This window comes from Misgurnus anguillicaudatus, chromosome 11 (assembly GCF_027580225.2).
Source record: "Misgurnus anguillicaudatus chromosome 11, ASM2758022v2, whole genome shotgun sequence".
Taxonomy (NCBI): Eukaryota; Metazoa; Chordata; class Actinopteri; order Cypriniformes; family Cobitidae; genus Misgurnus; species Misgurnus anguillicaudatus.
Window position 1 is genome coordinate 13,961,442 of NC_073347.2, and position 24,034 is coordinate 13,985,475.

The 24,034-nt window shown below is 39.1% G+C and overlaps 1 protein-coding gene across 5 annotated transcripts in view; it reads left to right on the forward strand.

The window, feature by feature from the left end:
• Positions 1 to 23,015, forward strand: part of rab11fip5a (RAB11 family interacting protein 5a (class I)) — a 43,409-nt gene extending 20,394 nt beyond the window's left edge. For 2 of the 5 annotated variants that reach the window (XM_055171249.2, XM_055171251.2), the window contains exons 2-6: positions 7,889 to 8,397; positions 10,219 to 10,960; positions 16,413 to 18,845; positions 19,707 to 19,836; positions 20,989 to 23,015. In XM_055171249.2, coding sequence (XP_055027224.2) covers positions 7,889 to 8,397; positions 10,219 to 10,960; positions 16,413 to 18,845; positions 19,707 to 19,836; positions 20,989 to 21,246 — 4,072 coding nt within the window. In that variant the 3' untranslated portion in view covers positions 21,247 to 23,015. Of the gene's footprint in view, positions 1 to 178; positions 887 to 7,888; positions 8,398 to 10,218; positions 10,961 to 16,412; positions 18,846 to 19,706; positions 19,837 to 20,988 lie in introns of those variants that run through there. The other 3 variants (XM_055171248.2, XM_055171250.2, XM_055171252.2) reach the window with 3 other exon arrangements.
• The last annotated feature ends 1,019 nt before the right edge of the window (positions 23,016 to 24,034 follow it).

A 24,034-nucleotide genomic window follows, 5' to 3' on the forward strand; every position in this document is an offset into this window, starting at 1 on the left:
GCAGCGCCGCATGAAGTAAAACACACCTTACATCTGCAATATTATGTAATCATAATATTATTATTATTATGCAGCATAGCCCCAGTAGCTCACCTCTGTTTTTATCATTTAATTTTCTTTATTATAATTGAAGGTATAGAGGTTATTATTCTCAGTAACTTGGATCAAAATAGTTGCTGTATGCTGCCTGTAGTCCGGGTACCGGGGGCAAGTCACTTCCTCGTCCTGCGGAGAGGATAAAGCAGTGACGTACTGTTGGTCGCTACACCGCTGCAGAGGGAAACCTGTCCGCCGACCGGGACAAACGTCGAGACCACATCTCGCGAACAAACATCATATACTTAAAAGTGGGCGGCCCGTAATACTCACGCGCGCAGAATCCTAAAATGTTTTGCCGTAAGCCACGAGGATAGGCTGGCGGTTCAACGCGGCGCTCTACCGGGGGATCGCGCGGATTTGACAGACTCCTCCCGTTACCGGCTTCCTCACTGTGTGGTGCATCCGCGGCGATGTCCTTGGTAAGAAGCGACGAGGAGCAGCGATGGGTGCCAACGCACGTGCAGGTAACCGTGCTGCGGGCCCGAGGGCTCCGCGCGAAGGGCAAACACGGTACCAGCGACGTTTACACCATCATCCAGCTGGGCAAAGAGAAATACTCCACGTGCGTGATGGAGAAGACCACGGACCCGGAATGGGGTGAAGAGTGCTCGTTTGAGCTGCAGCCGGGCATACTGGAGGAGGGAGGGCGAGATGCGTACCCGCCCGGTAGTGGAGACCTGACCCTCACCGTTATGCACCGAGCTCTCATAGGACTGGATGTCTTCCTTGGCCAAGCTGTTATACAACTGGATAAAGCCTTCCAGGAACGGATATGCAAGAAAAATCAGTATGTTTGTCTTTTTCTTTGACTGTTGTGTTTGTTTATCATGCATGCATCAGTTTAACGCGGCAGGTTTGTTTATTGTGGCTAAGAAGAGGCATGCTGGAGTAGTCAGATAGTGAGTTATATGAGTGATGATTTATATGTGCTGTTAGTGCTGTCTGATGTCTTGCTCAGAGTGCTGCAATCTGTTCCTCTGCAGTCACGCCCTCTTTAAAGTGAGACTGGTCTGAAGGAAGTATAGGGAATGGTTGCTGTATGTTTGTCTGGTCCATCATGTGAAATTTTATGAAGATGACAGCTTTGCAGTGCCAAGTTAATGCACAAGCAGAAGGATGCCCAGGGTCATGTTTGGTCTGTCTGGTGGATCAGTGCACCTTACCCGTAATGTCCTTTACTGTCTACCTCACAGGATGCTCCATAACAAAACAGAATATTGCAAACAAGATACTGTTTTCCAGAAATACTACTATATCTGTGTTGAAGTAGATAACATGAATTTCTGTGACTTAATATAGGAAGACATATTCACATGCCACCAACTAAATCATACTGATAATCATTTTGCATTCATCCTAAGGCAAAAAAAGTTGATTCACCGTTCACTGTAGCATTTGAAAGAATGAAAAATTCACATTTATAAGAGCCAAACCCAATTCAGATAAAGTGAACCAATAAATAAAATAAAGGAAGTTTATTTTTCTTACAAATAAAGGAAGTTGACCTCAGTGCTTTTGGTGTTTACAATATAGTGGGCTCAAAAAAGGACCCAGTTCTCCAGCCTTCTGTGCAGGAGTTGATTTTGATACAAGAGGACTGGGACCTCATTCACATGTCAGAAAGAAATCGAACCACAAAAGAACCCAAAAGCGAACCATACTCTGACCACCTCCGGACATGATCTGAGTACATTTCGCTTTTGGGTTCTTTTAGGGCGTTCTGAAATAACTTGGTTTGTTCACATATACACCCTGAACTGCTCCAAGAGCGTTTGGAGTGCTCAAACGAGCTAGGTGTGAAAACACCCTAAAATTAATCTAAAACTGTGTAAAGTGTCTGTGCATGTATGCTATTTTCATTCATTCTAGATTATTTGTGGGTTTAGCTCTAACACTATAAAGCAACAGCTGATAATACCAGAGAATGATTCACAGGATATGCCAACTTCCTGCACTGGACCAGCACATAAAAAGTTTTATATTTAGGCCCTAAATATTGCATTATATTTAGGCTCTTCAAAGATAAATGGATGCACAAGCCGGATTTCCCGCTCAGCCCCTCTTGTCAAAACATTTAAATAGGTCAAGTAAAGATAATGTGAGACCACAATGAGAGTTATTCTCTAACTGTACACTATAATGAGAGAGGCTTGCATATTCTTCAGGTTGTGTTAGGGCCACTTGATTATGCATGGGCAAAATCATAATCAAGACTATTTTGGTAAAAATCATAATCGCAATTATTTAACACGATTACTCAGTGACTTTGAAAACATGCATTTATTTAACCCTTTCTTAAAGGACAGGTTTGGTGTTTTACACTTGAAGCCCTGTTTTCAGATTGTTTATGATGAAGTGGAGCGGTTTTGACTGAAATTTCGACGTGTGCGGCTGGCCCGAGAATTTTTGGAATGCATCTTTTGCAGCGATTTTTGTGTGAGCATATCAGTGATCACCCCTGACCACTCGGTGAGTTTCACTTCTTTGTAAACAAAAGTTTAATGCATTTTAGGAAGGATTGTTCCAGTGCACCTATGCAGCCATTGTAGAGGTGGGGGGGTAATACATCAAACACCCGAAAATTCTCGGGCCAGCCACATATGTCGAAATTTCAGTCAAAACCGTTCTATTTCATCATAAACAATCTGAAAACAGGGCTTTAAGTGTAAAATACTGAATTTGTCCTTTAAGTAAGTGTCAAAGCAGTGGTGCCTTCGAAGTGCCTTACAAACACATCGGTCCAGCACGCAATTTATATTTTAATCGCACAATAATTGTTTTACCTGGATTATCTTATTTTTGTAATTGTTTGAATTCAAAAACGATTCATTGCACAGCACAAGTTGTGTGTCTTTCAAATAGAGGACTGTCATCCAACTGAAGGTCTTTGGGATCTGACTGGTACTGACAAGACCAGTCTAGACCCCTAAATCACTTACTCTCTATAATTTCTTGCAGTAAATAGATGCAAGTATATATCTCACAGGCTCTGACTCAAAGATAGAATGTGTGTGTGCATATTCACAGCCATGTTTCAATAATAATAAAAAATTAAATATTTACAGTAGTACAGTAAGCTTCATTTTTTTAAAATGTGAAATAAATGCATGATGCATACACGTTCATTGGACTGGTAAATAAATTGAGAGTCTAAGCTTTGAAAAGATATCACATTGATATGTCTCTAAATGTCTCTATGTGCTCTAAAGATAATATTTTGGACCCACCGGTGGGTCCATGGAGTGGCAGAGAGGTTAATTGCAATCCTGAGACCTATGCAAACCCATGATATACAAACAACCTAAACCCAGCTCAGAACGTGAGTTTTTGGGGCCTGGTATGACTGAGGTTGGGTGCAGATCTCTACTCTTATTTAACACCGTAAAGGGTTTGATATTTTACTGAATATGTTGCTCACTTCTTGGTACTTGGTGTTTTCCAGATTGCATGTTGGTATGTCCCCTGGTTTGTGTAGGTGGGGTGTGTACGTTAGATGACAGATGAATCATCTTATACTGTGAGTTGGTGTGTGGGCTGGCAAATTACCATGGTATGACAAAGCAACGAGATGCAATGTGCTTCATGATTGAAACATTTGTATATTTTATGTAAAAACCAAAAGCTGCTGATCTAGGAAACCAAAGTGTTTCCTCCTTACCAGCATTAGTCAATGTCCAGCTGTAAAAGTTCACCATTAAAACTGAATGCTGATTAATAAAGATGCACACTGAGCGGAACTCTGCTGCTCACCTCAGATAAGGAGATGAAATGAATGTAGTGCAGAGTCTGTGTTATTTATATCAAAACTGGAACCAGTGGGTGTTTGGGTTCATTGGTTTTGTGTTTTGTTACCATAAGACACGCTACAAGGAAAACAAAGAGTGGGAGTGTGGCCAAAGACTTGCTGACTAATAGTTTTTGAAGTTGAAGCTCATCAAAGACACAGTTCAAATCTGTGCCTCTGCCACCACAGGTACTTTACCTGCATATAACACCTCAAGCAACTATGACTAAATATTTAGCTACTGCCATTCGACTACCTACCTACAGTAGTGAATGGATTAAACATAAAAAAACAAAACATAGTTGACAAGAGTTTGTATTTGAGGTGATAAATGAGCAATTTGAGGAATGAGGTGACATTAGATTGATAGAAAGTGTGAATTATCTTTGTTTGAAGAAAGCGTGTCAGAGAGGTCTGAAGATGTCTGACCTGGAGGGGGAATGCTTGATTTCCTACAGCGATTGTGATGATGCTGGTGTCTTTGATAATTTATCTTTGAGATCACAAGGTTGATATATTTGTATCTGTAAATATTTCTGTTTGCTAGATGCACTGATAGTTTTGTTTAATTTGCTTTGGAGTTGGAATGTGTGGTTCTTTTAGATCCAACATGCCACTTAATTTCCTCCCATAAATCCATGTGACCTCGTGCATGTGGCAACTTGTTATATTTTTATAAAGTGCATAATAAGGGGATGTAGATAAAATTGCGGTATGTTTTTGGAGATTAAAGGTGCCGTAGAATGTAAAACTGTATTTACCTAGGCATGGATGAATAATACTAGCTTTGTATTACATGGTAATGACATCGTGAGCCTAATACGCAATTATTTCCTCCTTTTTATGTAAACGTTGTGCATGCAAAAGATGCTGGAAAACAGGCAAATCTCAACATAACACAGACTGTGATGTTACAGTTGAGATGTACGCCCCCAACATTAAATGACACATTAAATTAATTACAATGTTTTAACAATGCTAAAAACATAGTTGTGACTGCTGAGTTAGCGCTATGTGCTAGTTAATGCTATATGCTACATATGCTACAAAAAACACAAACTGTCCACTCAGAAATGTACATAACAATTTCCAAAGAATTGAATATTCCTCAAAAACTGTATCTTTGTCTGATACAGGCTCAAACATAAGGTCTGTTTACACACAAACAGAGCTACTGAAGGAGCTGCTCTGACAAGCAGCCAATCAGAGCAGAGCTCAACATTATTATTCATGACCCTTTCAAATAAAATAATAATAGACCATCTAGTTCTAAGGGCAAATCCAAGTAGGGCTGTCAACGAATATTCTAAATTCGAATATATTCGAATAGTTAAAAAAAAAATGTGAAGGTGAAAATTAATATTCGAATAAAAAATGTGGAAAAAACGCCCGCGGTAGGTAGTAGAGGCATGGCTGTCTGATGTGAGAGGGCGCTAGTGCGCCTGGTTCAGAGACAGGTCGCAGGAGTCTCACTGTCTGCATATTAATTCGGTTGTCACTTCACCTTTTAATGCTTGATCCTGTTCTGACACGCACAATTCCGTAATTTACAGGACTGCCAACCGCATTCTACAACCGAATTAACTCCTGCAAATTACAGGTAGTAAACCGCATTTACAGAAACTCTGCATAGTGTGTAAGTTACACTGAACTGAACAACGATGTTAAAGGAACAGGATGTAGGATTGTGGCCAAAACTGGTACTGCAATCACAAAACTGGTGGCCAATACACAACATGACAACATAAACATCAGTTGAGGGCTGCAACTCCACTTTTTAAATGAAAATATCCTGGCCGGAGCACTGTTGTCAGTGATATAAGTATTTGAAATGAAAATGATTTCTTAATGTCTAATGACATATCAGGGCCATTTTATGATTAATTGATATACATTTCTTACATACTGTTCCTTAAATAAAGTGTTTAAACGTGCATCATGGACATGACAGGGCTCTCTTCTGAACAAATATATTCATAGAAGAGGGAAAAGTCTTCTGTATGCATGGTGCAGAAAATGACAGAGGCACGAGCGTTTGCTGCCCAGTGTTGCCAGATCTTGCACTAAAAAAACAGCGAACAAGAAAAATCCAATAATAAACCGAAATAAATCCAAATGCTTTACCTCAAAGATCAAAATATTAGGACTGGCACCTTCACACTTTATATAACACCAAAAACTTGATCGCTTTATGAGCCAAAAGCCATAAACAGTTAAGCGCCAAAACGTATGTAAGTACAAAAAAGACGAGGACCTGGTAACACTACAAGACAGCGCTGTGAAGCAGCCTCACAAAAGCGTACAATACACAATGCAAGGACGGAGGTTGCTCTGCTTGGGACTGGCGGCTTCTGTGAGAATTACCTTCACACATTGACTCAAGCACTTAATTACCAGCTGTTGCACTCGCATTGCATGCAAATTCATAAGAGATTTAAGCAGCGTACGCAAGCACTGCATTTAAACAGTCGCGTAATTCAAAAGTGAAAGTAAAATGTGCACATCTGCATGCGTATTTATAAGCCCCTCCCACCCGGTGATACCGGGATCACCGGGTTTGCGACGCGCTGATGAACCGATGGGAAAATTCTGTCACCGCGACAACCCTAATGTCACTTTGTATTAATTTGTCCTGTTATTGACGTAATGTTTTTTTAGTGGGAATATTCAAACGTCATTTTTGAGCAATTTTGACTGCCCTAAATCCAAGGGTTATAAATGGACATTTAAAACCATCTCTGGATAATTGTTTTACTTAATAAAGCCACATACCTTCTATGCAGATATCAGAGAACAATTGAACATATTATTTCAATGCATTCTTTGGCACCTTTAAATGTTTTACTTTCCATGCATGGTGGCACCTAACATAAGAGCAGAAATAATGAGTTTCTTCAAACAGGTTTTGCCGAACACTCCTCTAACTGCTATTGGGCATGACCAAACTCTTGCTATTAGTGGAGCCAATGTTGCTATTTTGGGGTGATGTCAGATGCTTGAACATACAGCAATAAGAGCTTTATTGATAGTGCTACGGTGTTTACTCTTTTATGGCTTAAATATATAAAGGTTTACTTACAGTTTTCTCTGCATATTGCAAGACGATATTAATTACATTATTAATCAACATATTCTAGATTTATTTCAGTGTGACACTACAATAGCGGCATGCATGCATATACAGTAGGAGTTATGCCAAATACTGGGTTTATTAGTAAATGTGCTAATTTACTATAACTAATGGGTTACATTTATGTGTGGGTGGGTCTGCTCATCTGTTAATTGTTTTTAATGTGTTGTCAAAGGGCTGTTTTAATAGGGTTTCTAATGTAAATATTGCGTATGTGCTTGCCATGCTTTGTCTACATTGTGGGATCTGGTCAGCAGTGCCCATTCACGAGAAAATAAAAATGGTACATGATGTCTGTTTGAAATCAGGAAAATATTGCAAGGCTTTTGTGAAGGTTAGGTGTAAAGTTAGGGGATAGATAATAAATTTAGCTCAATATACTATCAAAGGCAATGGAAAGTCCCCACCAATAGAGAAAAGTGTGCATGTGAAGTGTCAAGCAAAGCAATAATGCTGATGGAACAGAGTTGACCTCCTTGTCCCAGCTTTGTCAGCATTAGCATTTGCGTACATGTGTGGTTTTATGACAGTTTACAGGAACAATTTGGGGTATTTGGTGGCTTATCTCCATTTAAGTTTTTTCAGTGGGCGAATTTGCTTTGACATCTATGTTCAGATATTAAGTTTAGGTACAGTATTTTTGTTTGTGTAAGAATGACAGTACTGTATGTATGAATATACATGTTGAGGGCACATTTAAAGTAACCATGAAGCATCAGATCAACAAATCAAGCATTTTTGCTTCAGATTGACTGCCAGAAGTCCACATCGTACCACAAGTCCTAACTATGTTTTTTCTTACTTAAATCTAGATTGTGTCTCGGTTGAATTTTGGTATATGTTTAATACAGTTTTCCTTTACTCCTTGTTCATAGGTGGTACCGGCTGCATTCTAAAACCGGCAAGAAGGAGAAGGAACGCGGCGAGCTTCAGTTGAACGTGCAGTTTACCCGACACAATTTAACGGCCAGTATGTATGACCTGTCCATGAAGGACAAACCTCTTTCTGCTTTTGACAAGCTCAGAGAACGCATACGGGTTAAGAAGCGGTCCAACGAAGAAGATTCTTCTTCGGCCATCGTGGCCGGGGGATACGGATCGCTGGTACGGGTGCGGGGGCGGTTGCCGAGCGATGGGGGCGGCGAGGAAGACTATGAGGACGATGAAGGTGGGGAGGCCCGGAGGAGTAAGATGAGAAGTTTTTTCCTACGTGGGAGGTTGAGGAAGTCCTCAGACACGCGATCCAGCACATCACTGGGCTCCGAGAGCAGCGAGTCTTCATCGCGGGGTGGCAGCCTCAGCCCGACAGCAGGCATCAGTGTTGTGGTCTCAGATCTGTCCAATTCTCCAAGTAATAGCAGTAACCTGACTGCAGACAGTCCAGGTGTGCACATGCTTTTGCTTGCATACTAGGGTTGTGGCGATGGACAATAGTATTGTGTCATATCACCAATAGCAGGCTTTCATGATGATAGTGGACGATGGTTATTAGTATTATAGTCATAGTTTTACATTAACATGCGCGTTGCATGCTTTTGCATGAAGAGGGTTTTTGGGCTTCACTTTGCACGAGAGAGATTGTAACCGTGCGTTCACACCAGACGCGGTAGAGGTGGCAAAAACGTGCTATTCGCGCGTGGTTGAACGCTTGAACATTTTAAGTTTACTTGCTTCATTCGCGCGTGAAAAATTTTGGTCATTCAAGACATTCACATGGAAATTCGCATCATGGGAGGGGCTTCAGCGACTCCACTCACTTCCTGTAATCACGTCACTACTAGAGGAAGCTCCTGATTGGTTAACATAGTGCGTTTTTCCGCCGAAGTTCAGATTTTTCAACTCGCATGTTTCCTGCGGCAACGTTCAATTCGCGTCATTCTACCATGCCGCGCTAAGCACCTCATTTGCGCCACGAGACCTCCAGACGCGCTTAAACACATCTTTACATTGACTTAACATTGAAATCACTCAAGTCGCCTCTAGTGCAGCTGGTGTGAACGCAGCATAATGCTACAAACGCGGGGCATCGCATTACTCGCTCGAGATTACTCGCGGGATTTAACTTTGTGTCATGTGAATTTTTCGCTCGAGTTGAATATTTTCAACTTGGGCAAAGACGCGTTTGAGGCGAATAGTGTCGTATTGCGGCAAACGCGCTTCCCATATCGCGTCATTCGCATCGTCCCATGCAACGACGTGTCTGATTGCGTCTTTGCATTGACTTTGAATGTAATCTACTCGTGCAAATCGTTTAACGCGCATAAAAAATTAACAAATAAATAAATGAGTAAACTACTCATACTACCGATACTATCATGTTTCGTCGATCTCACAGGCTGACGATAGGACGATCTAAAAATGGGGCATAACGCTTAACACTATTGCATACACAGTGGCGTGTCCAGACTTCTTGACTTTGGTTATCCATGAGGGGGGCACACTAATTCAAGATTAAATTAAACATAACTTTATTTCCTTGATGATAATAATAATAATAATAATAATAATAATAATAATAATAATAATTAATAATACACTTGATAACATGATCAAACACATTCATATATTAAAAAACAGTATAGTGCCACAGGCTTAGTCAACCATGCCGCCATTAGATTTGCTGCTTTTGCAATAGTATAGTCACCATAAATAATTATTTATTAATTTCTTTCAGTGTTTCCCACAGGATTTTGAGAGACTGTGGTGGTGATGACATCACACGCCAATTAGCATATATGTGACATCATCGTGTCGTGTTTGATCTAGTGTTGGCACATGAAATATGTTTCACTTTTACTCTTTGATCTGTATCTGTATTTGATCTGTATCATATATCACATCATATTTTAAGCCGAATTAAGCTGTTTTAATAAAATGTAAATGGGAATCATGAAAATTCTATTTGTGGGGGCCATTGTTGATTCTGTGGTGGGCCACCACAAATAAATCAATGTATGGGAAACACTGTCTTTATTAAAATACAGCAAGACAACACAAGTAATTTGTATGCAGTTTTAAGAAACAGATTAAAATTATGAGCTAAGGTGTGAGCTAATTTTTGAGTGGCACCTGAAGAGACAATGCAATTTTAGGGGGTGTGGGTACCATGGACCACCCATCTGGACACGCTGCTGCTTACACACACAGTTTTATCTATTGTTGTAACATTGCATTTAATTAATAATAAAATTGCTTTCCTTTACAGATCACACAGTGGCTCCCTCACCGCAGGTTTCTCCTGTCAGACATGTGTATACTAATGAGATGTGTGACTTCAGCCTACCAGTGCCTCATCCTATGTCGTCCGAAAAAGACACCCTGATTCTGCTTCCTTCAGTGTGTCTTAACGGGAATCCAGTGGAAACGTCCCCTCTTACTCATCACCCGCCATCCATCATACTACAGCAACCTAAACTAGAGTCAACCAAACCAGAAACTCAAGCGATTGAGCTGCCAACTCAGCCCAAGAAAACCCAACCGACAGAGCCGAAATCCCAAACTAGTACTGAGATCAAGCTTTCCAAAACTGCGTCAAAGCCAAGGCCTGAGCCCCAGCTTTCATCTCTAGGGCTGATTCAGAAGGGCTCTGCCCTTTCCCGTTCCTTGCAAAACCTCTCCCCCCGTGGTGAAGAAAGGCAGAACGTCGGTCCCGCTGATGGACGCCGCTGGTCTTTCGATAAACCCGGAGAGGAGGAGAAAGCCGCCATCGTAGCAGCATTAGAGTATGCTGGGAGAGTTACAGATGAGTCTGTGATGGAAACCGTAAAACCTGTTGGAGAGAGAGACACTCAAAGTAAAAAGAGGAGGGGCCTGTTCTCACATGGGAAAGGTGAGTCTCCTGGGAAAGGACCAATCAGAAACAAAGAGGAAGCAGAACATGCTCAACAACTTGTCGAAGGCAAACACAAAGGATGGTTCAGCTCCAAGGACGCGCACAGTAAACCCAGGTATTAAAAACATGTTTGTACATTTATGTGTGTAAATATTGAATAGAAGCAGACAGGATTTCTTTGTGTGTATTTGTGGTTCGATAAGTGTGAGCACTGTGAAGATTGTACAGTAGATTTAGTTTCAGCATCTGCATTGCAGAGGGAGGTGCTGCCTGGAAACCTGAACTCATGGGTTATGTGTCTTCTCTTTCTTAAACTAAATCTCTCTCTCTCACTCTCTTTCTCGCTCACTAATGTTCTTCCATAAAACAAGTTTAAGATTTGATTTCTCCATTTTAGTCGGCTGGTGTTATTTTTAGCTGTGGGAGACAGATGGATCTGAGGACATGTGGGAGTGTTTGTCTTAACTATGAATGGGAGGAGTCTTTTAATTTAGTCCTGTCACTAACCTAAACCTGTATCACTGCATTTTTGTTTTTGTTGTAGGTGTGTATGCTGTACATTGTTGGGTAAATATTTTCTTTTTTCACGGTGCTTGGTGCGTCACAAAAATCACACGCTCTTAGAGGGTTTTTTAAGCCTTGGTCAGGGTTTTTGAAAAGCATCAAAAAGTCTTTTGTGCTCCAGCAACAAAATATGCACACATGCATGCTCGCATACAAATTCACGCGGATAGACCTGAAAGAGTGTAATCTATGCTTATCAAGTTATCGTTTACCCGTGAAATGTTTCTTAATAGACTAAAGCACTATTCAGACAGGATTCGTTTTCACAATGGCGTTTAACTTAATATTGTATGTAGCTTATGGCATGTCATGTACTGTTTTGGACAGATCTCTGTAGTTGGGAGTTGGTACTGGTAGGAGTGTATAGATGGATGTAAGCATTACAAAAGCTCTTGCGTGTGAATCCATGCATAATGCATGTATATTTATAACATTACAGTGTTATTTTAAGTCAAAATAACAAGAAAAACTTATTAATTATATTTGCAGAAATATTTCTGTTTACTAAATCTTGTTTATACCAGTTCACTTAACCTATAATGCTCATGTAGACTGTACTCAAATTCTTAAATGAATTTAACTTTGTGTTCGTATAGGATACCAATGCATATTAAAAGAAAGACTATAAAAATAAACTTCATGACTGCTTCTATGGCAGCCTTATAATAGACTTGCTACACCGTAGAAATGCACAGCATCATGCATTTTTAATGTGGGACTTCATTATTGTGGAAACATAATGTGTTGAACAGGGTCCATGTTTACCAAAGCAAACAATAATCCCCTAAAAGGTGACTTCACATAAAACTATCATTTAATAAAACAACATCAATAATACTAAACAGAGCTGAAACCTCTTTAAATTCCCTATCAGTTCATATTGTTTGATAAAAACATACATAATCAAAATATGGGTAATCCCCACAGTGTTTTTACTGATATTTTTAGGTTCATTACATTTGAAATTTATGTTACGTTTACTTATGTTTAATTGTTTTTGAAACATCTCAGATTTTTCAATGTATGCATACCTTTGAGTTTATCTTGTAGTTTTTTTATTGCATGTACAATGCATTTTAAGTTAATGATTTTGAGTAAAAGCTACTTATCATAATACTTCATAGTTGTTGAGACAACAAATCACTTTTTACAGTGCCTTTGAGGTACTAATATGCACCCTTTAGGAACAAAGGTCTACTTTGTGAAACCGCCCCAGTGACACATTTTGTATCTTTTATATCTTTTCTTACCATCAGTTGATTTAACTGGTACATTGGAGGAATTCAATTCAATTTTATTTATAACACTTTTCACAATTGTTAAATTGTTTCAAAGCAGCTTTACATTAATTAAAGCAGGAGGAATCACAGAGAAATCGATAGACAACATAAGAAGCGGAGTACAGCGGCTAAGATTAAACCGTAGCGAGCGTAGTGATAATTTAACGTATAGAAGACAGTTTTAAGTTAAGCCAATGTCAGCTGACTCCCTAGAAGAAAGCGTGCAAGACCATATTCGGGGCTCTTTTAACGATCAAAGCGCATTGTCTTAAGTGCACGGTCTAAATGTGTGTCCGATGCCACTTTTGCTAATTTAACGACAGGAAAAATGGTTTGTGTGCCGAGCACACGGTCGAAAAGGGTAGTTCCTATTCTCCTAATAAGTAATGGGTGTGTTTTGGGTGTAATGTGCAATAAACCAATGAGAGTCTTATCTCTCATCCCCTTTAAAAGCCAGTTGCGCTGCCGCTATGTCTAATCCCTATTTAGATAACAGACTTTGTAAACTAAAAAACTAAGTGGAGGAAGAAGACCACCAGTTTAAAAAGAATGTTTAAAAAATTGGATTAAAACCTTTTAAAAGCCGTTTTCTTTCAGTCACAGAAGTACAAATAGCAGGCTTCTAAAGGTGCAGTGTGTAACTTTTATAAGAATCTTTTGACAGAAATGCAATATAAAATGCATAACAATATTTTTAGTGGTGTATAAAGACCTTTCATAATGAACCGTTATGTTTTATTACCCTAGAAGAGACATTTTTATCTACATACACCGAGGGTCCCTTACATGGAAGTCGCCATTTTGTGCCGCCATGTTTCTACAGAAGCCCTTAACATACAAACTTTTTTTACTAAGTTGTCTCCGACGATAACATGTTTGTCTGGTGGGGGCTACCGTAGCTTCTCTATGCATTTCGGTGAACGGTGGACTGAAACGTTGGTTGCAATTCGTAACCTCACCACTAGATGCAGCTAAAATTTACACACTGCACCTTTAATTGCTGTAAACGTATTGATATGCTACATAATCATTGTAATCTCAAAAAAATTATTTGCAAATATGCAAGAAAAGGTTTGTACTCTAAAAATGCAATCAAGACAAAGAATTTACAAACGTGCGGAGAGCCGAAGCGGTTCAGCACTCGGACAGCGCCATGGGATTTTTGAAAAGCATTACTTAAAAATGTTTCTCATCTCACCATATCCACAGGTACATAGTCATCATATACAATAAATCCGTAGGGTAGCATTTAAAAAACATTTTAAAATAGATGCATTTGTTTACAGCAGTGGTTCCCAACCTTTTTCACTTCGAGGCCTCCTAGTTGCCCACAACAATATTTGAAGGCCCCCACTTTCTCAAAAAAAGAAACATCTTGATTTTTGCTTGTTTTAGCTCATTTTGATGCTTGTTTTGTCCAATTTTTAATAATTTTAAGTCATCTTGAGGCCCCCTTGGAAATCTGATAAGCCCCGACCCCCTGGTTGGAAAACACTGGTTAACAACAAAGCATTTATTTACTTACCAGGCTACAGGTGAAGCAGCTCTTTACGCCTTCTAACGTCTCATCATCAGTCCTCATTTATGTCTAAGAGACTCAATAATAGTCTTTTACATTTCAATCCTTTATTCTTTCATATTTAAAAGCATTTTTGTGCTGCTGCGCATTCATGTATGTAATAAGCAAACCCGCGTTGTCGTCCTGTTTATAGGCACATATTACTAATGCGCTCTTTAAATAACAAAAAACATACTGCGCCATTGACTTTAAACTTTAGACCAGGTTTTTGTTGGTCAATGGCGTAGTCTATTTTAGTTTCCTTAAAATGGCAAAGCGCCAACAATGCGCCTGAACACACCTCGTTTTCAGACCAGAACGCCCATGGGTGCAAAGTTGGGCGCGAATGCATTTGCTATTTAAACAACGTGGCGCTAAACGTGAAAATAGTAATTGCGCCGGGTTGAAACTAGCAAAAGACACTAGCGTCGCGCATTGCGTTGCATTGCGCCGGGTTTATGATAGAGTCTTAAATGTACAGAAAGCACAATGAGAGAGGCTTAGCTCTAGGTTAAAACAAAAACAAAAAATAACAGACGTTGCCATTACAGGAATTTCATTTCGATCTAAAGGGGATACATTTCCGCTAACGAGTTTAGAATTACCGAAGTTAGGCGAAAACATAAAGTAGGTGGTTATTTTAAAATGAAGTAATACAAAATTGTTTGAGATAAAGGATTAGTATTAAAATAACCTATGTTTAACCTAATATCCTCAGGGTAAAACTATTCCTGTCTGAATAGGGCTTTTATAGCTAATAACCTTTACAGATTGGGCTTTCACCTAACATAAAACCAATTTTCTTTTGAAAATCACCGTTTACAAAGCAATTTAGCTCGCAACTATTGTTAATCTTTGCCTAAACTTTGGCTTCTGGCTTGTTTTTCATTAACCTGATGACATCCACTTGAAAAGATTTCATAGAAATTTCATTGAAGTTCACTTAATGGAACATGTCAAATACCCCAACCAATCACATGCTCTCATGTTTTGATAGCTTGGGGCAAAATTTTAATTTGTTTATGTAGGGACTTACTTATGTGGGCATAGACTTCAGGCTTTGCTCTCTCTCTCTCTTTATTTTACCTCTTATATCCCTTTATGATACGGTTGGGTGATTGTTATGACCTTTTCAAACTCAGCAATTCTGCCTCTCTCACTTACTGTAGAGCAGCTGTAGTCAGACGCTGTGTCACAAATATTTTCCTATTGCTTACCCACATTGCAAGGTACTGCTGCATGCATTGGATACAGCAATAAATGTATTAAATAGTTATAAAGTGAAACATTGTCAAATGACCAGTCATCATCTGCTACAATTTGGTAGCAGCATTGTGGAAAACTACCTGAGCTTGTGAGTTTTGGTTGTATACCTCAAATATTTGCATAGAATGCAAATGAATTTCCAATGAAAAATATTAGGTGGAAAGATTTTTCGACCAAAACGGCTATCTTTATAATGGCCTCTATTTAGAGGTGTTCTGCTGAAAATGTGTTTTTAATGGGATATGTTGTTCTAAACCTGTATGAGCTTCTTTATATTGATGAACACAAAAGAAGATGTTTTGATAGATGATGATAGGCATACAGGTGACTGTATCCATAGTGTTCAATAGTAGGATAAACAAATACTATAAAGTAAATGGGTACCGCCAACTGTGTTCGTATCATCATCTGTCAAGTATCTTCTTTTGTGTTCATCAGTATAATAAACAAATGTATAAATCATTTAACTCTAAATGATCCCTTTAACAGTGCATAGTGTACATGTAGTGCTTGTATTCAATGCTGTGCAACATTAGACGGTCCTGCCTAGGGGCTTTTGTATTTTATGTGGTGAAGGTCACTAGTTACTGCTCTTGGCCATGGGTATTTCTCACATTATTAAGTTTTAATGGAAGCCACAGTCATTAATGGTGTGCACTGTATATACTTTCCTTTCACAGCACGCTGGTGTCTCCTAAATCAGATTCCCATTGTCCCATTGCACCCTTTAACTTCAGTGACCCTTCACAGAACATGGATGACAAACCTGTTATTCCCTTCACTTTACCCCCACCCTTTTCTGAAACCAGTACGCTTTTCCCACCTGTAGAGCAGGATCCGTTCTTCCAGGAGATTCCTTCTGATATTCCTTTAACTCCTGCTGTCCCCACTCTCTCTAGCTCGATCCACTTTCAGTCTGAGTCGACGTCATCCTGGTTTGATGGTAATCTTACCCCTGATTTGCTAAGGATTGACATAAAAGGACACTCAGGGATATCCAAAGAAGATGTCCCGATTGATCCTTTTATTTCTAACTTGGAGACACAGACGGATGCGGATGACTTTGGAATGTTTGCTGAGGACAGACTGAAGTCTTCAGAGAAGGTCAATGAAACAGAGAATTTTGTTACAACCCCTACTGTCCTTATGAAACCGAATAATCAAGAGCCCTCAGGTGATTCGGATAGTTTAACTATGTTGGATACTAAAGACCTGACCTATTTAGAGAAAACTGCTTCAGCAGGTACTTCAACTGGAGAGATGTCTAAGGAAACTCCTGCTCACGCACCTCAAGTTTCAGGAAGTGAAGGTAAATCTAACTCTAACATACCTGATCTCACCAGTCCTGAGGTGTTTGGCTTCCCAGAATTTTCTCCCAATGTATCCGAAATCTCTTTACCTGAAAATTCCAGTTTGGAGTTTTCCGAACTCAATGCACTTGCACGCCCTTATCCTGTGCTGCCACGTGTCTCCCAGAATGCTCATACGGCCACTGAAGACCATCCTGAAATTTGCCTGACCTCTCAAAATGCTCAATCATCTGTCATACAACCTTCATTAGCAGAAGCTGAATTTTTTTCGACTAAACTAATCACCAGTGAGTTGTCAGAAGATGCTCGTGTGACTCCTGAAGTATCAAAAGATATTGAGTTTGCTAAAGATATGAAATCTGTGGAGGATCCTGTGCCATGCTGTACAGACGTCAGCTCTGGTGACACCGAGGAGCCATCCAAAGTGACATCTGATTCCACAAGCAGAGAATTAGACCACCAGCCTATTGATCCTTGTCAGTCTCCAAAGAGCGACATTATTCCAAATAATATAAACCATTCGAATGAAGGGTTTTTGGAATCGAATGCCTCACTTATTGACTTCACTGAGCCTTCAGGAATCCACATTTCATCAGCACTTAGTTCCCCAATGTCAGCAGCTTTGCTAGTACCAATGAAGAATGAAGATAATTCAGGTGCAGTTACGAACACAAAGAGTCAAAATGAATCAAAATATGGCCTTCCGAAAATTGAAGAAAATGAAATCCTTGTTCTGGGGAATGTAAATGATATCCCTTCCTCCCCAGCACTTTCAAAAGCAGTATTTGATCAAATAAATGTGGATGGACAGGAAGCCTGTGTATTTCCAAACAGTCCATCCAAGGACGTTCTAAATGACGACGTACTTTCTAACATTAATGGAGGACAGGAAGTGAAACAGTCTAATGGGCAGGCCATCCCTGAAGGACATTTTAATCCCAACATTGGAGTTAAATTGGAGACCAGTGAAGATTTATTTATTCCAGACTCTGAAAGCGTGCTCTTTCACACCATGTACAAAAGTGCTGATTCTGAACAGTACCTCACTTGCGTATCTCAGCGGGATTCAATATCCCCCTCCCTAGAGCTTACTCAGGATGCAATGCCGGAGCGTGATCAATCTGGGGAAGACGCTTCCCAATTTGGTTCTTTGCCAAACCATATCGCAGTCCCAGATATCATGCCTAAGAATGACACCTCTATAAATGATCGTGAGCCAAATCAGGTTATAGTGGAACATTTAAAACCTCAGAAAGCCTTGCCGAAAAATGGAGATGTTCTGCTGAATAACTGCGACCCTTCAGTGGACATTCCTCAGTATGCCTCACCAAAAGATACGATGCCAAAAATGGATATCTCACAGGATCTGATAGCAGAACTTGAAGCGCAGCTCGCACCGTTAAAAACTGAAACATGTCTTGTAGATAACTGTGAAACTTCTCCATTTGAACTAAATACTTTCCACAGTGAGCGATCAGCTAGGCGTGAATCAGAGGTAAAGTTGCATTTCATAGATTTGACCGATCCGAATGTTTGTGTATCAAATAGTGCATCCGAGCAAACATCTAGCATCACTCAGGACCTGGTTATAACAGATTTATATTTGCAGAACATTTTTGTTCCCCAGCACATCACACGCCCCGAATCTGCAGAGACACGCAATGGCCTTGAATCGCACATTAAACCAGCAGAGAGTCTAAATAAAATGCATGTAACGCCAGCTGTGACACCTGATTTATTCTCTGTTAACTGGCCTCCTTTATCTCAGCAACATCCATCTGACCCTCAGACATTGGCTACAACAGATAATCATAGCCCTTACTTTCCACCATCTGTGTTTGACCTTTCACCTGTAGCTTCCTCAACACCGCAAGTAGCGGTAGGCAGTAATGCGTGGCCCGAGCAATTTCCCTTTCCCATAATTCCCCCCACCGCAGAGGAGTTATGGCCAGATCCAGCATTTACTGCTTCAAATAATCCTTTTCTCCCGGAGAAAACTCAGACGATCAATCATCAGAGCAGGTGAGGTTTTAAATGCTTTTGTTGTGTGTGACATGGGAAGTTGAAATCCTCAAGGATCTCATGATGGGCAGATCTGGTCTAATCTGTTTTTTTTAAGGAGCAATGTAAAATCCTTTGAATGTGGCTTTTAAAATCTGTCATTACTGAAACATCACAGCTTCACCCAACAAATTGATTTGTTGTCTTGAGCATATGGACAGGCAGGGCCAATGTAAACTGATGTGATCGGTGCATCAACTATTGCTACAACACCGAGAGTTTCAGTAACAACAGATTTCCTGTTTTAGCAAGGATGGGGTTGGCCTGTGGTATAGTGTATAGTTTCAAAATATCCTCAAAAATTGTGTTGCATAGTTGGGCAAGGTGTCTTCTGGGACTTTTTGTTATACACGTAAATCAGCGTGGTTCACTTTCACGGGACTCTCTTTCTTCCGCATCTTCTCTATTGTGTTAATTTGTTTGTGGTGAAGGCAGCATGATTTCTCCATGGACAGTCACACAATCACGCTCTTGTGGATCGCACAATAAGGAGGTGGGAAGCCTCGCTTCAATTAGCGGGTCTTAACCAAGTAAACCAGAAGTGTATGAGGTCCATAGGAAAATTGCATTGATATATTTCAGTTCCTTTGTCTTTGGGGCTTCGTTGTTTTCTGCACATTTGTTGGCTCTGTTGTCCTTTACTGCATCTAATCTAAGGTGGGGTTGTTGGGGGACTACTGATGGTAACTTCTTGGGAAGGTCTTCTTGTCCAAGGGCTTTTATGGAAAACTGTAAACGGTGTGATTTGGTGATTGTATTATGATTCTCATCTGATCTCTCCCATGTTTTCCCTTCTCTAATTGTAGTCTCTATGTCTTTTAGTCCACACCCGGTGAAGCCATTGACACCCCCTGATGACAAAAAATCTGAGGGTCGCTCAGTACTGGACAAGCTTAAATCCACCATCCACTCAGGACGAAGCCATCATTCGGACCAAGAAGCTGACAAGAAGGTAAGGCCACGTTTACATGACACTGTTTTCAACTCAGGGCGCACTCACATTAAAAGAGCGCTTTACCTCCTGTTTTTTTTTTTCAAAACAATCACATCCTAATGACGAAAACGTGCCTGGGCTCAGATCGATAAAGGTACAATGGTTTGTGTACATGGTACAATACATGGTTTGGTTTGGATAATGTGAGTGCGTCTTAAATAAAGGAACATTTTTGTGGTTGTTTGTTTACACTAAAGTGCCGTTTTTTTGGGGGTCCTGAAACTTCTAAACACAAACTTCTGAAAACAGGTTTTAAAGTAATTTTACAGGTTTTAAAAATGACACTGTCATTTCCAGGTATACCAGGGTTTTTTAAACTTTTTGTCAGTCCAAGCACCTGGGCCTAAATTTATTTACTTCAAGTACCCCCCTTAGTAAATTTGCATGTTTAACTTCAAAAAGATTTTATTTTTCACCCATTTACATTTTTTTATCAATAGTATTTTGCATAGTTATTGTTGTTATTACGTTGGACCTTTATATGCTAATGTTCTTTTATTGGTACATAAAACATATCCATCTTGCATGAGTTCTTTTTTTATATATTGTAGTGTAAGGCAGTTGTTCTCAAACTTTTTCGGTGTGTGCCCCCCCGTGTGTATATATATATATATATAAAATTAAAAAAAAAAATATATATATATATATATATAATTAAAAATAAATAAATAATTATATATATACACGGGGGGGGGGGGCACACGCCGAAAAAGTATACATATATATTTATTAATTTATATATAATTAAATAAATAAATAAGAGTTTGGTTCCAAAACGAGATAACTGAGATGCAGTTGATTTGTTCTGATTTAACCTTTCATAACTAAAAACAAATACAGCTAAGTAGCACAAAAAGAAACACAATAAAAACATGATAACATAATAATAAACATGTTTTGACAAAAAAAAATTATTATTGTTTTTATTGTTATTATTGTTGTTGTTGTTATTATATTTATTATTATTATTATTAATTTTTTTTAAACACAATTACTGTTGTGTACAATTAGGTACCCTACAAAGGAAGTCGATTTTAAAGACCATAATTTTGCTAGTAATTATTTTCTTAATGCTTGTTGTTCATTCTGTGTTCATTCTTTTTTTTCTAGCTGCTAGTGGAGGGAGGTGGGTCATACTATCATCTAAATCACAGCGAGCTGGTCAATTTATTGATCCAGAGAGATACTGAGCTCAAGCGGGAGAAAGAGGAGTTTGAGAGGCGAGGGGCGCTGCTGGAGAAGCGCGAGATGGAGCTCAAGAAGATGAAAGCCGTCATCAGAGATCTAGAGGACTACATCGACACACTGCTTGTACGCATAATGGAGCAGACGCCTATGCTGCTGCAAGTCCGCTCCAGGATGAAATGATAAAAGATACGCTCCGCAAATCCTGGGTGGACGTCACAACCCTGCACTGCTACAGCAACCATATTAATTTAGAGTTACAGCTGGTGTTAGTTGATGGTTAGTTTTGGCAGGTATGCGTTGATGGTTAAAGATTGGCACTCTCTTCTGCCGTACTTGTAAGCTGATAAACACTTTGTACCAACAAATCATTTAGACACATCACAGTCCAGCTATGTACCAAAATCACCTGTCGGTCTAAAAGAAAGAAGTCTTCCAAAGTGAGAGCGATTGGTTAGAGATGCACGAAGAAAAACATTGACTTATCTTCTGTTTTTCCATCACATTTTGACGTGTTATGCTCAGCTGGTTGATGAAAGAAAGACAGAGTAAGATCTTTAAAGCAAGCAAATAGAGCAGAATCAGCCAGTTTCGAATCTGCTTGTGCCTCCCTAAATGTCTTCCGCACTTTACTTAAGAGCTTAGGAGCCGAAGCTCACACTAACTGACCTTCTAGCTCCAGTTTTGTGGGTCAGTGTCCTTCCTTGCCCATGTCCTTGCTCGAGCCAATGCACGCACATCGCTGCCAGTGCTTTCAGGTGTGATGAATGGGACATATACTGTATTCATTGCATATATGCCCTTTGGACAAATGCCAAACGCTGCCTTATCATACAGTATTTCCTCTATTCTGTTGTCGCTGAAGTCATCACTTTAATTAGATTGCACATCATATTACAATACAAAGGCGATGAAGCGTTTAAAGTATAACTTTGCCAAGACTGTTAAGTATAGAAAAGAACAAATTGCGAGTCTGTAATAGTAAAAGAGAGAATGATAACCGATGCTCTAAGTTAATGTTACAGTATTCTCAATACAGCATTGGCTCTGGCCAGTCAATGTCTCTGTAATGATATTCTGATGTTGCCACTATCAGTGTTGCCACTGTCTGTGTACAATGTAGCACTATTATGTGTAGATACTGTATGTGATAGAGGCATATGTCACAGCACTTTTACAGTTGTTCTTTCTCATCCGCTTAGAAAGTACACAGTGGAAAACACATGCACAGAATAATAATCCTCTAAACACAGTGTTCATGTGCTACTGAATCTCTGATAGTCCCTGCTAGGAAACTCAACATTTATCAATGATATATATCTGTGATGAGAAGCACTTAAAGTGTGTTCTGCCACCCGTGCAACCTTCAGTTTGTCTCACAGACTACTGAGCGATTTGTACGTTTATGAATGTTCGTTTATTAACGCTTAACTTAAAAGTTTACAAAAGAGTATGTTGTTTTAATGCAAATATTTATTGCTTTGTTTGTTTTAAATATATAGTTTGTTTCTGAAGTTTTGTTCATTGTTTGCTTGTTTTCTTTAAATGCAACCTTTGTTGTTATGCTGGTTGTGTACATAACATTTTGTTATTTAGCCCAGGTTTCTATTTCTAAAGGTCAGTAGTAACAAAGCAATAGATGTGAAGGCCAGGTTTTGCAGAATTTTAGAGATTAATAGTTTTCTAGGTTTAAACTGATGGGGTGTGATACGTTTGTGTAGGTTACTACTGTGTTTAATGCCAGTTTATACAAATGCTCATACACACACAGCCTGCAGCCTAGTGAGGAGGTATGTTCAAGTGTCCTTGGCTGAATGTTATCAAGGAATGTGTCTATAAGAATGAGTGTAGAAGAATATTTGTATGCTTTTAATGGTGAAATTGATAATCAAAGCTACATTTTATGTAGTACAAACTCTGGAACTTCCAAATAAAAACTTGTGTTTACTATACTACACTTATTTATTTTTAAAGGGTCTGAAGTTGTTTCTTTTAATGTAATTAAACAATTTGTTTTAAAGAAAGAGTTGCAAAAGTTTTACTTGAAAATGCTGTTTGATGAGATGTTTAGGGTGTAGTTAACCGAGTGTCCACTGGAGGTTGTGATGTTTTCTTTTTCTCTGATGCATCTAATAATTTGAGATGTTCAATTGACTTTTGGTGTGCTCCTAAGCATCTCTGCAAGAAACTGTGTTTCTAGATGAAATAAACTTCACTTTGGGATGCATCTCAGGATGTCCTTATTAGAAACTTGTGAAAATTGCGAAATAAGCAGAGGAACACAATATAAGCATCTCTTCATCCTATTTTGAATACTTGACTTGCATGTAGCAATATACTGAGGATATTTTAGATGTCAGCAGCTTCTTGCCTAAATTGGATATCATATTCATTAAACAAATAGACTACAGGGATTTCTCAATAACATTTGTGACACCGCTATGACAAGTGTAGATTTTTTTGCTTGCACTTAAATCATTTTAATATTTTTAAAGAACACTCCAAAAAGTTCCTAAAATGTTCAGGCTGTTTGGTTCCACAAAGAACAGAATGATGTACAAAACGGTTCTAGTGGATAAAGGTTGTTTAGACTAAAAGGGTAAGAAATAAATGGTTTGATTAAGAACAATCAACTGAAGAACTAAAAATGGTTCTTCTATGCCTTTATTTTTAGAGTTTATACAGAAGTTTCTTATATACAAATCTGTTATATTTGCACAATATATTATCATTTATTATTTTGTTATTGTTATTATTTTCCCCTTAAATTAACTGTATATATGTGGAGGAGGCATTTTGGAAAGGGAAGTATCATTCCCCATTAACATATGGGTCAAAGTAGGCTAATGCACAAAACTGAACCATACAAGAGACAAGATTATTTGAGTATATTTACTAGATGTATTAACTGTTTAAAGGAAGGAACTGTGTTTTGGTGCTGTTCACAACAATGATTTTTTCAGACTTGTTT